The sequence below is a fragment of the Salvelinus fontinalis genome, chromosome 31 (genome assembly GCF_029448725.1).
Source record: "Salvelinus fontinalis isolate EN_2023a chromosome 31, ASM2944872v1, whole genome shotgun sequence".
NCBI lineage: Eukaryota > Metazoa > Chordata > Actinopteri > Salmoniformes > Salmonidae > Salvelinus > Salvelinus fontinalis.
In genome coordinates this window covers 30,859,548-30,874,547 of record NC_074695.1, presented here as the reverse complement: position 1 = coordinate 30,874,547, position 15,000 = coordinate 30,859,548, and the positions used below count along the sequence as shown (strand labels likewise).

Here is a 15,000-nt window from a genome sequence, read left to right as displayed (position 1 = left end):
GGTGGTAGAGAGGATTATGGAGTGGAGAGAGAGGAGTATGTAGAGAGAGGAGTATGTAGAGAGAGGAGGATGGAGAGAGGGGGGGTGGTAGAGAGGAGTATGGAAAAGGAGGAGTATGGATAGAAAGGAGTATGGAGAGAGAGGAGTATGGAGAGAGAGGGGGTGTAGAGAGAGGAGTATGGAGAGAGGGGGGGTGTAGCGAGAGGAATATGGAGAGGGGGTGGTAGAGAGGAGTATGGAGAGAGAGGAGTATGGAGAGAGAGGAGTATGGAGAAAGAGGGGGGTGTAGAGAGAGGGGGATGTAGAGAGAGGAGTATGGAGAGGGGGTGGTAGAGAGGAGTATGGAGAGAGAGGAGTATGTAGAGAGAGGAGTATGTAGAGAGAGGAGTATGTAGAGAGAGGAGAATGGAGAGAGAGGAGTATGTAGAGAGAGGAGTATGTAGAGAGAGGAGTATGTAGAGAGAGGAGAATGGAGAGAGAGGAGTATGGAGAGAGAGGAGTATGGAGAGAGAGATGGATGTAGAGAGAGGGGGATGTAGAGAGAGGAGTATGGAGAGAGAGGGGTGTAGAGAGAGGAATATGGAGAGGGGGTGGTAGAGAGGAGTATGGAGAGAGAGGAGTATGGAGAGAGAGGAGGATGTAGAGAGAGGGGGATGTAGAGAGAGGAGTATGGAGAGAGAGAGAGGGGTGTAGAGAGAGGAATATGGAGAGGGGGTGGTAGAGAGGAGTAGGGAGAGAGAGGAGTATGGAGAGAGAGGAATATGGAGAGAGAGGAGGATGTAGAGAGAGGGGGTGGTAGAGAGGAGTATGGAGAGAGAGGAGTATGGAGAGAGAGGAGGATGTAGAGAGAGGGGGATGTAGAGAGAGGAGTATGGAGAGAGAGAGAGGGGTGTAGAGAGAGGAATATGGAGAGGGGGTGGTAGAGAGGAGTAGGGAGAGAGAGGAGTATGGAGAGAGAGGAATATGGAGAGAGAGGAGGATGTAGAGAGAGGGGGTGGTAGAGAGGAGTATGGAGAGAGAGGAGTATGGAGAGAGAGGAGGATGGAGAGAGAGGGGGTGGTAGAGAGGAGTATGGAGAGAGAGGAGTGTGGAGAGAGAGGAGGATGGAGAGAGAGGAGTATGTAGAGAGAGGGGGATATAGAGAGCGGGGGATGTAGAGAGAGGGGGATGTAGAGAGAGGAGGATGGAGAGAGAGGGGGAGAGAGAGGTGGATGGAGAGAGAGGAGGATGGAGAGAGAGGAGGATGGAGAGAGAGGGGGAGAGAGAGGTGGATGTAGAGAGAGGAGGATGGAGAGAGAGGAGGATGGAGAGAGAGGAGGATGGAGAGAGAGGGGGAGAGAGAGGTGGATGTAGAGAGAGGAGGATGGAGAGAGAGGAGGATGTAGAGAGAGGAGGATGGAGAGAGAGGGGGAGAGAGAGGTGGATGTAGAGAGAGGAGGATGTAGAGAGAGGAGGATGTAGAGAGAGGAGGATGGAGAGAGAGGAGGATGTAGAGAGAGGAGGATGGAGAGAGAGGAGGATGGAGAGAGAGGAGGATGTAGAGAGAGGAGGATGGAGAGAGAGGAGGATGGAGAGAGAGGAGGATGTAGAGAGAGGAGGATGGAGAGAGAGGAGGATGGAGAGGGAGGTGGATGTAGAGAGAGGAGGATGGAGAGAGAGGAGGATGGAGAGAGAGGAGGATGTAGAGAGAGGAGGATGGAGAGAGAGGAGGATGGAGAGAGAGGAGGATGGAGAGGCATGGGGAAGGGATGCAACGGTTGTAAAGCAAACTATCCCAACCTATTGACTTCACTTTCGTTCCCCTCTTCACAATGTTCTTCTTCTTTTATTCCCTCTCTTTAGTGCAGAGTTCAGTTGTGTGTCTCAGGAGGAGTTAAGATATGCAAGAAAAGCATTTTGATGACACACTTGGAACGATGAACACAAGTGTGTAACAGTACAAATATAAGCACCCCCAACTTTGGTTCGAGAAGTGGGGGGTCACCATTTAATTTATATGTATGGAGATATATATATATACATATAAATCCGGTGGAATAAACACTCCAAACAGCCTACCAGATCGCTTGGAGGCGTCCGCATGGTCCTAAAGCACACCGTTGCCTCGTTTTGTATCACATTCCAATGATAAAACTGGGGGAGGAATGCCATTTCAGAATGTCACCCCCGTCCCCAGTGAAAGCTGTGCCCCTGCACACACACATGGATAGGAACATACACCCAGATAGAAACACACACACTACAGCTCAACCGCCCTATCTCCCTGGCAGCACCACCACTGCAAATAACGGGAATATTCCACATTCAAAAATAAAGCCTACATCCTCCCCTATACATACTGCATGAGCCCCCGTGTGTGTGTGCTTCTGTGTGTATGTTCCTATCCGTGTGTGTGTGTGCTTCTGTGTGTATGTACCTATCCGTGTGTGTGCTTCTGTGTGTATGTTCCTGTCCGTGTGTGTGTGCTTCTGTGTGTATGTTCCTATCCATGTGTGTGTGTGCTTCTGTGTGTATGTTCCTATCCGTGTGTGTGTGCCTCTGTGTGTATGTTCCTATCCGTGTGTGTGTGTGTGCCTCTGTGTGTATGTTCCTATCCGTGTGTGTGTGCCTCTGTGTGTATGTACCTATCCGTGTGTGTGCTTCTGTGTGTATGTTCCTATCCGTGTGTGTGTGTGCCTCTGTGTGTATGTTCCTATCCGTGTGTGTGTGTGCCTCTGTGTGTATGTTCCTATCCGTGTGTGTGTGTGTATGTTCCTATCCGTGTGTGTGTGTGTGTATGTTCCTATCCGTGTGTGTGTGTGTGTGTGTGTGTATGTTCCTATCTGTGTGTGTGTGTGTGTGTGTGTGTGTATAATAATACTCATTTGGGGGTGCTTATATTTGTTCTGTTACACACTTGTTTTCATCGTTCCAAGTGCGTCATCAAAATGTTTTTCTTGTATATCTTAACTCCTCCTGAGAAACCCGCAGGGAGTAGGGTCGTGGCCAGTGTCACCAATGTCCCCCAGCGCCCCGCCTTGTTGGCTCCAGGAATCGAACCAGCAACCTTTAAGTTACTGCCCCAATGCTCTAACTTGAAGGCTACCATTGTGTGTTAGCCAGGCCTACCTCTCAGTGTAGTGGGCGTCTCTGTGCTGGGGCAGGCCCTGCTTGCGTCTCTGGCTGGACGAGCTGCCTGCCGAAGGGAGATGGGCCTCCAAACCCCCTGTGTTCCTCACTGCTGCCAGGGCCTCCTGGCGCACCCGCAACAGATCTAGAGAGGGGAGGGAGGGAGGGAAAGAGTGCGAGAGAGAGAGAAAGTTAAGCATAACTGGGCATAAGCAGTTCTATGTTCAACTCAAGGGAAAGAGAAAATCACAGCTATAAAGTTCATTTCCTACAGCTTATATCTCATCCTAAAAGTGTGTTTTTTCCCCCATTTCATTCGAAATGCATGGAGAGTGTTTTAGGTTTAGCTGAAACTGGAGTAGTGCAGTACAATTGAAATGTGCTTCCTTTTGTGATATAAGTAGAGGATATGTATGAACGGGAGGTTTCTATAATGTTCTGCAGTTATGTGGAGTGAATGGCTGTGTCCCAAAATGGCACCAACAGCGCACCTCCAGTTCATAACATGACATTCTAGAAACACACACACACATGCGAGCACAGGTCCACAAGTACACTACATACTGAACAATAGCACACACACACAAAATAAAGGGACACACTGAGTACCTAAATACTGGCACACTCATCGGAAAACACTCTCAAAACAGAGACACGCACGCACACAAACTTGCTTTTCCCCCTCTCTCTCTCTTGCTTCCACACATTTACATCATTTTTTTGAGCCATTCAAAATGAAGTTATATCTGGTTGGATAGAGAGAGAGCAACTTATATGGAGAGAGAGAAAGAGAGAAAAGGAGATGGATAGAGAGAGAAAGAGAGAAAAGGAGATGGATAGAGAGAAAGAGAGAAAAGGAGATGGATAGAGAGAGAAAGAAAGAGAGAAAAGGAGATGGATAGAGAGAGAGAAAGAGAGAAAAGGAGATGGATAGAGAGAGAGAAAAGGAGATGGATAGAGAGAGAAAAAGAGAGAAAAGGAGATGGATAGAGAGAAAGAGACAAAAGGAGATGGATAGAGAGAGAAAGAGAGAAAAGGAGATGGATAGAGAGAAATAGAGAAAAGGAGATGGATAGAGAGAGAAAAAGAGGGAAAAGGAGATGGATAGAGAGAGAAAGAGAGAAAAGGAGATGGATAGAGAGAGAAAGAGAGAAAAGGAGATGGATAGAGAGAGAGAGAAAAGGAGATGGATAGAGAGAGAGAAAGAGAGAAAGGGAGATGGATAGAGAGAGAGAAAGAGAGAAAATTAGATGGATAGAGAGAGTTCTACTATTATGGAAAACCGGAATCTCAGGCAGCTGGAACCAGGAAGTCTTGGCCTTTGTTCCATGTTAGGACAGGGGGACTTCCCACATGGCCAAGAGGATCCCTATCACCATGTATCTCTTCTCTCTCTGCCCCCCTCCCCCTCTCTCCCCGCTCTCTATCTCACACATTCTCCCCGTTCCCCTCTTTCCCACTTTTTCTGTTGTGGCAATGGGCAGAATCTCAATATTTCTCTCTCTCTCTCTCTCTCTCTCTCTCTCTCTCTCTCTCTCTCTCTCTGTCCCACTCTCTTTCTCTCTCCATCATTATCAGCCAGGCCAGGCCCCATCACGAGACAGGGCCTCTAATGAGAGGCTGTTAAAGAGAAAATCCATCCTGCTCTCTCCCTCTATCTTCACCCCCCTCTATCTATCTCCCTCTCTATCTCCCTCTCTCACACTTTCTCTCTCCTCCCTTTTTTAATTAGATCCCGTGGAAGCCAGGGGCCATTTCCGCCACTGGTGTATGTGTGTGTGCTGGGGCGTAGAGCGGGTGCTAGGGTCGGGGGTGGAGCGACAGATATTAATGTGGCCCAGCACAAGAGTATCGATCTGCTTGCTGCTGCGGGGGACTCGACTGGCGGCAGACTTCACCTCTAGATATAGGTCCCTCATGTTGACAATGGTCACCCCATCGATACTGCCTGGACTCTACCAGTCCCTATCAACACTGTCTGGACTCTACCAGTCCCTATCTAAAATGTCTGGACTCTACCAGTCCCTATCTACACTGCCTGGACTGTTACATAGAGACCTAGGCTGAGATTCAATCTTAACATGCTTTGTTGGCTGTGAACCTTTTAAAGGCAATGTTCCCGCCATTCACAGAGACCATATATATATATATATTTTTTTTTTAACCTTTATTTAACTAGGCAAGTCAGTTAACTTCTCTAGGGTAGGGGGCAGCATTCGGAATTTTGGATGAAAAGCATGCCCAAATTAAACTGCCAGATACTCATCCCCAAAAGATAAGATATGCATATTATTAGTAGATTTGGATAGAAAACACTCAGAAGTTTCTAAAACTGTTTGAATCATGTCTGTGAGTATAACAGAACTTATTTAGCAGGCGAAACCCCGAGGACAAACCATTCAGATTTTTTTTGTTTTGAGGTCACTCTCTTTTCAATGCGATTTCATTGGGAAACCAGATTTCTAAGGGACCTGCTTGCAGTTCCTACCGCTTCCACTGGATGTCAACAGTCTTGAGAAATTGGTTGAGGTTATTCCTTTGTGTAATGAAGAAGTATGGCCATCTTGAACGAGAGTCACTTGAAGTGTCCTGTTAGATAGAAGCGCGTGACCAGAAAGCTAGCTATAGTTGGTTTTAATCCTGTTTTGAACACAGATCATCCCGTCTTCAATTTTAGCGATTATTAACGTTAAAAAATACCTACATTTGTATTACAAAAGTAGTTTGATATTTTGTAGTCAAGTTTTTAGCAAGTTGGAACCGGTGTTTTTCTGGATCAAACGCGCCAAATAAATGGACATTTTGGATGTATATCGATGGAATTAATCGAACAAAAGGACCATTTGTGATGTTTATGGGACATATTGGAGTGCCAACAAAAGAAGCTCGTCAAAGGTAAGGCATGAATCATATTTTTATTTCTGCGTTTTGTGTCGCACCTGTAGGGTTGAAATATGCTTCTCTGTCTTTGTTTACTATTGTGCTATCCTCAGATAATAGCATCATTTGCTTTCGCCGTAAATCCTTTTTGAAATCAGACATGTTGGCTGGATTCACAACAAGTGTAGCTTTAATTTGGTGTCTTTCATGTGTGAATTCATGAAAGTTTGATTTTTATAGTAATATATTTTAATTTGGCGCTCTGCATTTTTACTGGCTTTTGGCCAAGTGGGACGTTAGCGTCCCATATATCCTTAAAGAAGTTAGGAACAAATTCTTATTTTCAATGACGGCCTAAGAACAGTGGGTAAACTGCCTTGTTCAGGGGCAGAACGACAGATTTTTACCTTGTAAGCTCAGGGATTCTTCGGTTCCAAGTCCAATGCTCTAACCACTAGGCTACCTGACGCACCATTATTCACAGTAAACACTACATATAGGACCCACCTACGCTGCTTGTCACCGAAAACCCTTGCTAACTTTTACAGGTGCACAATTGAGAGCATCCTGTTGGACAGTATCACCGCCTGGTACGGCAACTGCACCGTCCACAACCGCAGGCCTCTCCAGAGGGTGGTGCGGTCTGCACAATGTATCACCGGGGGCAAACTACCTGCCCTCCAGGACACCTACAACACCCGATGTAACAGGAAGGCAAAAAAGATAATCAAAGACAATAACTAGCCGAGCCACTGCCTGTTCACCCCGCTTCCATCCAGAAGGCGAGGTCAGTACAGGTGCATCAGAGCTGGGACAGAGAGATTGAAAAACAGCTTCTATCTCAAGGCCATCAGATTGTTAAACAGCCACCACTAGCACAGAGAGGCGGCTGCCTACCTACAGACTTGATATTATTGGCCACTTTAATAAATGGAACACTAGTCACTTTAATAATGCCACTTTAAGAATGTTTACGTATCTCGCATTACTCATCTCATATGTACAGTGGGGCAAAAAAGTATTTAGTCAGCCACCAATTGTGCAAGTTCTCCCACTTAAAAGGATGAGAGAGGCCTGTAATTTTCATCATAGGTACACTTCAACTATGACAGACAAAATGAGAAAAAAAATCCAGAAAATCACATTGTAGGATTTTTAATGAATTTATTTGCAAATTATGGTGGAAAATAAGTATTTGGTCAATAACAAAAGTTTATCTCAATACTTTGTTATATACCCTTTGTTGGCAATGACAGAGGTCAAACGTTTTCTGTAAGTCTTCACAAGGTTTTCACACACTGTTGCTGTTTTTTTGGCCCATTCCTCCATGCAGATCTCCTCTAGAGCAGTGATGTTTTGGGGCTGTTGCTGGGCAACACGGACTTTAAAATCCCTCCAAAGATTTTCTATGGGGTTGAGATCTGGAGACTGGCTAGGCCACTCCAGGACCTTGCAATGCTTCTTACGAAGCCACTCCTTCGTTGCCCGGGCGGTGTGTTTGGGATCATTGTCATGCTGAAAGACCCAGCCACGTTTCATCTTCAATGCCCTTGCTGATGGTAGGCTTTGTTACTTTAGTCCCAGCTCTCTGCAGGTCATTTACTAGGTCCCCCCGTGTGGTTCTGGGATTTTTGCTCACCGTTCTTGTGATCATTTTGACCCCACGGGGTGAGATCTTGCGTGGAGCCCCAAATCGAGGGAGATTATCAGTGGTCTTGTATGTCTTCCATTTCCTAATAATTGCTCCCACAATTGATTTCTTCAAACCAAGCTGCTTACCTATTGCAGATTCAGTCTTCCCAGCCTGGTGCAGGTCTACAATTTTGTTTCTGGTGTCCTTTGATAGCTCTTTGGTCTTAGCCATAGTGGAGTTTGGAGTGTGACTGTTTGAGGTTGTGGACAGGTGTCTTTTATACTGATAACAAGTTCAAACATGTGCCATTAATACAGGTAACGAGTGGAGGACAGAGGAGCCTCTTAAAGAAGAAGTTACAGGTCTGTGAGAGCCAGAAATCTTGCTTGTTTGTAGGTGACCAAATACTTATTTTCCACCATAATTTGCAAATAAATTCATTAAAAATCCTACAATGTGATTTTCTGGAAAAAAAAATCTCATTTTGTGTGTCATAGTTGAAGTGTACCTATGATGAAAATTACAGGCCTCTCTCATCTTTTTAAGTGGGAGAACTTGCACAATTGGTGGCTGACTAAATACTTTTTTGCCCCACTGTATATACTGTATACTGTATCCTTCACTAGCTATTCTTTACTATCTATTGCATCTTAGCTGCTCTGTCACTGCTCATCCATATATTTTATACTTATATATTCTCATCCCATTCCTTTACTAGATTGTGTGTATTAGGTTTTGTTATGGAATTTGTTAGATATTAGGTTTTGTTGTGGAATTGTTAGATATTACCTGTTAGATACTGCTGCTCTGTCGGATCTAGAAGCAGAAGCATTTCGCTACACTCACAATAACATCTGCTAACCATGTGTGTGTGACCAATAAAATGTGATTTGATTTGACCTAATTATCTTATTATATGTCGGCTCAATCTGGAATTACCTTTAAATGTCAAGCGCGCTATGATGCGGATCTACTACTGATCGGATTGAATCCCTGCCCAGGGCTGGAGCAAAGGCCTGCATATCCAGGAGCTCTCCCAATCCCACCCCTCTCTTTTTTTCTGTTGTGGCAATGGGCAGAATCTCAATATTTCTCTCTCTCTCTCTCTCTCTCTCTCTCTCTCTCTCTCTCTCTCTCTCTCTCTCTCTCTCTCTCTCTCTCTCTCTCTCTCTCTCTCTCTCTCTCTGCATTATTCTCTTTAATGTAGGGCAGAGTAGGGTCACCTGGGGATATGCCCTCCAAGGGGGAACCAGCCAACCAAAACTATACAATGGAGGGGGGAGGAGGGGTAGGATGGGGTACAGAAATGGAGAGAGAGAGAGAGAGAGAGAGAGGGAGAGAGATGGGAAAACAGACGGACAGACAGACACATAGACAGACAGAAAGGGAGACACACACTCACTCAATGACAAACACATACAGACACAGACATGCACTGACACACACACACATAGCTTTTTTGGAAGGTTCCACTCTGGACCCATCCCGCTTATCACTCATTTGTCCCATCCCAGTTTCCCTGCATCTTTTCACAAATTAGGCAGAAATCCCATCCATTAAGCTGTTCTCCATGGGAGACTGCAGAGTTATTCCCGTTATTCCTGTGAAACAGCCACCCTATTCCCTACATATGGGCCCTGGTCAAAAGAAGAGCACTATATAGAGCACTATATAGGTAATAGTGTGCCATTTGGAATGCAAATCAGGGTCTTCCTGCTTCCTAAGCCAATGGATAAACAATTAGATGCAGTGATGGAAAAACAAGAGCCAGAGGAAGTGAGTTCCCCAAGGCTGTTGACTATGGGCATTTGGAGATGTGTTCCAACCACGTGATCGTAACGACTAGATGGTAGACAGTGCAGCCCCACTTGGAGAGAAACAGAAAGAAGTACAGGAGAAACAAAACATGAGGCCCTCTTTCATCTTCCATGTCTACGTCCTCCTACTTTCTCTCCTCCAAATCTTCATTCCTTTATTATCTGTCCATTCATCATAACAGAGAGAGAGAGAAAGGAGGAGGTGGAGCCCCCTTGGCCACTTTCACTGCCCCCCTCCACCCTGTCAGGTCCAAGGAGAGCCGCCCGAATCAACACCTTATGCACGCACACACACACACACACACACACACACACACACACACACACACACACACACACACACACACACACACACACACACACACACACACACACACACACACACACACACACACACACGCACACACCATTCGGCTCCATCTGGCCCCCTTCACACACACACTTTCATTTTCAGTGGCCTACACTTCAAATACATGAAAGGATGGTCTGCGGGGACCAAGGCGAAAGAGAAAGTCATAGAGAGGAAAAAATAAAAGGAGGCGAGGGGGGGAAGGGAGAATATAAAACAACCCGTGTGCTTGGAGAGGGAGGTGTGTGAGAGAGGGGGTGGGGGGCAGGAGAAGGAGGGAGGGAGGAGGGTTACAGGGGCCCACCGGAGCTCAGGTCAATGTCAAGGGGGCTCTCACTGGAGCGATTCAGATCAACTTCTCCAGGAACAAACAGGGCCATCCCTCCATCCCTCCCTCCATCACACCTCCACTCTATCCCTTCAGAGGAGAGGAGAGAGACAGAAAGAGGAAAGGAAGGGGGAGGGGTGGTACAGTGTCGGGATGCGTGCTCCCCTGTGCGACGAAGTGAGCGTTTTGGGGGGGTTTTACAAAAAAAGTAGGACTATACTCAGGGAAAACCAATGAGTTGCTAAATTAAAAGAACTTGGGGGAGGGGAGAGAGGTGGAATAGTTTAATATAACAGAGCGAAATAGAAGAGGAGGGATGGACTGATATAGGTGCTGTAGGGTCATAAACTTAGCAACTCAGAAAAATTCAGTTTTCCCTGCCTAACTTAGGGGGAAAGAGGCTTGTGTGTGTGTGTGTGTGTGTGTGTGTGTGTGTGTGTGTGTGTGTGTGTGTGTGTGTGTGTGTGTGTGTGTGTGTGTGTGTGTGTGTGTGTGTGTGTGTGTGTGTGTGTGTGTTTTAAATGGCACACATATATGTATATAATTTCCTGGTTATTACTGCCAAAAGGCGAAACACATCATTAATGAATCATCAACATTCATCCTGTGTTTTTTACTTGTTGTCTTACGGTAAGGAAAGGCAAGTCTACCTCTTTCACTCATCTCTCCCCATTCTCTCCCTCCTTAAAATCTTGTTTTCTCTCTCTCTCTATTTATTTATTTTACACCTGGAAGGGCTTCAGTCTGACTGCAGACAAAAGGGAGTGTGAGCAGAGAGTAAAGGATTCAAACTCTGAGGAGTGAGAGAAACTAGAGGGAGGAGGAGGAGCAGAGAAAGAGAGTGAGCGCGAGCATCCCCACGAGACGTCTGCATTGCGCCACAGTGTCCGCCTTTAAAACAGGGAAGGAAAAACGAAGAATACTGCACCTTGGGCCATTAAACCCCCAGAATGCACTACACATCAGCCCTAATTCTTCTCAGATGCAGGGGAAGGCAATTAAAGCCTTTATAGGCTTCACCCCTTAGATTTGCAACCTGCAATTAAATATCATTACTAATCAAATTAAAATAAAAGTAGCTCAAACTATGATTGGGGTTGGGATGTGAAATTGGTTAGATTTATGCTACTGCGATGGGGGTCGTAAAACCTGGCGGCAATTAACCTTTTCACATGTGAGTTCCAAATATCTCTAACGGTCGCTCCAGCGTGAGTTGTTTAATGCGCATGATGCACTCACTGTTCCAAAATTTGATTGTTACGCACCAGGACAGTTAACCCGCACTGCCCTCAAACCAAGGCACGCTGCCTGCTAATTATCTATAGGCTATGTTTCAACTTGTCTTTTTCAAATGATTTTTAACAAGTTTTATTTTCTAACAACAGTTTGAATTGAGGCTCCTCATTAATTCACATAGAAGTAGTCCATTTCACTGTTGCGGACAATTTATGTTTGAGGCTTTACTGAGCTGAGAGAACTTCTCTCTTCGAAGAGAGCCCAAGCACTTCCCCAAACCTTTTGCCCCTGGCACATTTTCTGGCTGGCGCTCACATGGCCTTCATTGTTGTTTTCCTTGCAAATAGCTAATAACTTTGGACATGTGTGCGTTCCTATCAAAGTAAGTGCCTTATTTTCTGTATATCATGTTGTCGTTTCTATGGTAGCATACCGTATGTATGTATGGAGCATAATGTATTTACTGTTTTATTCACATGTTTTCAAGTACTGGTAACAAATCATGCATTCTGATTCTTGCGTAGATTGTAATGGATACATATGATGTGTGTAAAATACTTTTTTTGAAGGTTGTACTGATGAGCTAATGCTGGGCTTTTTGCCGGCTATGTGTGGCGCCATGTTTGTTGACATTGTACAATGCATTCTGGGTGTAAACGTCTGTCAGACTAAAGATGATATAACAAATGAGGTGAAGGGACGTCTTCATCTGTCACGTCCCGTCAAGTACACCCCCTTCAACATACAAACAGACCAAACTTCCCGAAGTGAATGATGGTAGACAACACACCCCCTTCAACATACATACTGCAAACAGACCAAACTCATCTTGTCTCCTCTTCTTCTTCTTTGGTTGATGGCGGCGTACACAAGTTACCCATCGTTAGATTACTTTAGATTTCTTTTTTAACTGTCTTTAGTTAGGTATTTTGATCAATGATGAGCTTATCCGTGAAGTGATGAACTGTAAATAGTCATTTCTATGATCAAATTCATATTATGGTTACTGTCAGCCGAGAGTTAGCTAAATATTACCGCTTGTGTTACGTAAATCTTTCCTCAGTTAGCGCTAGGACTAATGTAGCCTACATTTTCCGGTTTGGATGATTGTGTTATGCTGTCGCTACTTCTGTGAATGTTTGAACATTGCATCCAAAAATAAACTGGTCACATTCTGGACATAACTTTGTAGGGACTGTGTTTGTGCAAAATGTTTCTGTGAAAATACAGTGTGGCCAGCTCAAACCCTGACTGTTGCGTCAATCGAAACTGGACATGCTAAATAAGCATTCTAATCACACCGGCTTGAGCATATGCACCCCTGTGTTGAGACGTGTCAAAAGGTAATGATACATTGTTTTAAAAATGGAGGAAAGGTTAACAATTGACGCTCTGGATAAGAACGGCTGCTAAATGACTTAAATGATGCCCCGCAAGTTTAAAGGGGCAGTGAAATGAAAATACACCCCGTCACATAAAAAATACAATTAGGGTAATTTTTTTCTTTTTTGAGGTGATTATTCTTCTTTATGAGGATTCTTCCATCTTTCCAGTTCCTACCCAGTGAATTCATTGTACCATAAGTTAGTGCCTCTATACATTTCAACCATTTCAGCCATTTCAACCAAGAAAGAAAAAAGATGCATGGTTCCTATGGAGATTTACAAGGTTGGCTGGCAGCCAATGAGTGAGTGGCGGATCGATAGCGGCGGCGTCCGTGCATGCTGGTGAGGAGCATTGTTTACAACGGAACGCAGCGTCGGTCACAAATCACCCAGAGTGACATTGGGTGGACTGGCACACCAAATAGAAATGTCAGCAGTGTCCATGTTGTAGATTTACACTGGGAGGGTGGCACACACACAGACAGACGCCACATGGGAAAGGCCACAACCCCGGGGTTACTAGTGGTAGGGGTCGAGTAGGGTTAGGTGTGTGTCAGGCCAAGATAAAGTGTGTGTGGTGTGCAGTTTAGTACGCTGACTGAATCCTGAAGTGCTGATATAACAAACCCTGTTTTAGAAGATGACCAGACTCTGAGTCGGACAGCATGTCACCCCCCCGCAGACGCACACACACACACAGTTATTTTGGGAGGTTCCACTCTGGGTCTTGGTCAAATGAAGTGCACTACTGTATATACTGTAGGTAACACACACGAGTCTTACCATGGCTGGGCAAGCCCATGTTGTTGGCCAGCTGGTAGAGGCGCTGCTGCTGCTCCTCGCCCTGCTCGTTCAGCGCTGACATCATCCGCCTGTAGTGCTCCTCCGGGGTCATGTGACTGTGGCCGCCCCCCTCCAGCACAGGGGTGTGGGATTTCTCTGTAGGGGGGTCAGGAAGAGAGTTAGCTTACCATCTACATTTGAGTCATTTAGCAGACATTATTATCCAGAGCAACTAGGGTAAAGTGCCTAGGTCAAGGGCACATCAAGAGATTTTTTAACTAGTCGGCTCAGGGATTCGAACCAGTAACTCAATACAATCTCATTACCTTGCCACTAACTCACTAACACTGTCACACTACTAAGTCATCACTATCTCATTCGCTCATCAATATCTCACCATTACCTCACCACTAACTCACCACTGACTCACAACTATCTTACCATTAACCCTTTGCACTCGTGGAAATTGGCCTATATGGATAGGGTCAAATTGAAATGTTTCTAACAAAATAAATATAGGAAGTATATGCAAAACCATGGTAGAAATTGAAAGGGAACCGTTTGGAAATTATGGGGAAATTATCAGACCAAAGGTGAGGACAAAACAGTTCACCTGACATGAGACTGAATCCAAACATTAAACTGTTGAATTTATGTGCATTTTTTATTTACTTTACTTTATTTACTTTACGCCGCATTTGTTTATAATAAAATGTGAAAATACACGGGATACATTCAGTAACATAATACGAATATTAATGGACATTTTGGGGTAGGTACAACATAAGAAAAAATGATTTCTTGTATTTTTTGTACACTGCTGCTACTCACTTTTTATTATCTATGCATAGTCACTTTACCTCTACCTACTTGTACAAATTACCTCAACTAACCTGTACCCCCGCACACTGACTTGGTACCGACACAGCTTGTATATAGCCTCGTTATTGTTACGTTATTGTTACTTTTAAATGTTTTTAATTTTTTACTTTAGTTTATTTGGTAAATATTCTCTTAACTCTTCTTGAACTGCACTGTTGGTTAAGGGCTTGTAAGTAAGCATTTCAACGTAAGGTCTACACTTGTTGTATTCGCCACATGTGACAAATAAAGTTTGATTTGTTTGTAGTTTTTTGTTTGGAACACAGCCCTGCGTCCTCACATCACACAATTACTGTTGTTGTTTACAAAGTCCCCAAACTTTCCATTATTAATCACAATCTGGGACAGGTGGGCATCATTTGAAAGCGTATTCTATTGCCAACCTGACAAGTTAAGTTATAAAATACAATTTTACAGTGTTAGGCTTTCACAAGACACTTCAGACAAACAGATTATAATTTTGGTGCACATAAAATGGAGTCATGTAGTGGTGTAGTACCTAAGTACCTAAGTAAACATAGTTTAAAGTACTACTTAAGTTGTTTTTTGGGGGTATCTGTACTCTACTATTTATATATTTTTATTTACTTCACTACATT

General features: G+C 44.6%; 1 protein-coding gene across 5 annotated transcripts in view; it reads right to left on the bottom strand.

The window, feature by feature from the left end:
- samd11 (sterile alpha motif domain containing 11) overlaps positions 1-15,000 on the bottom strand; it is an 85,373-nt gene that overhangs the window by 15,139 nt on the left and 55,234 nt on the right. For all 5 annotated transcript variants that reach the window (XM_055892187.1, XM_055892186.1, XM_055892188.1 and 2 more), the window contains exons 6-7: positions 13,520-13,675; positions 3,109-3,253 (exon numbers count right to left, since the gene is read on the bottom strand). In XM_055892187.1, the coding sequence (XP_055748162.1) occupies positions 3,109-3,253; positions 13,520-13,675 (301 nt within the window). The remainder of the gene's footprint in view (positions 1-3,108; positions 3,254-13,519; positions 13,676-15,000) is intronic.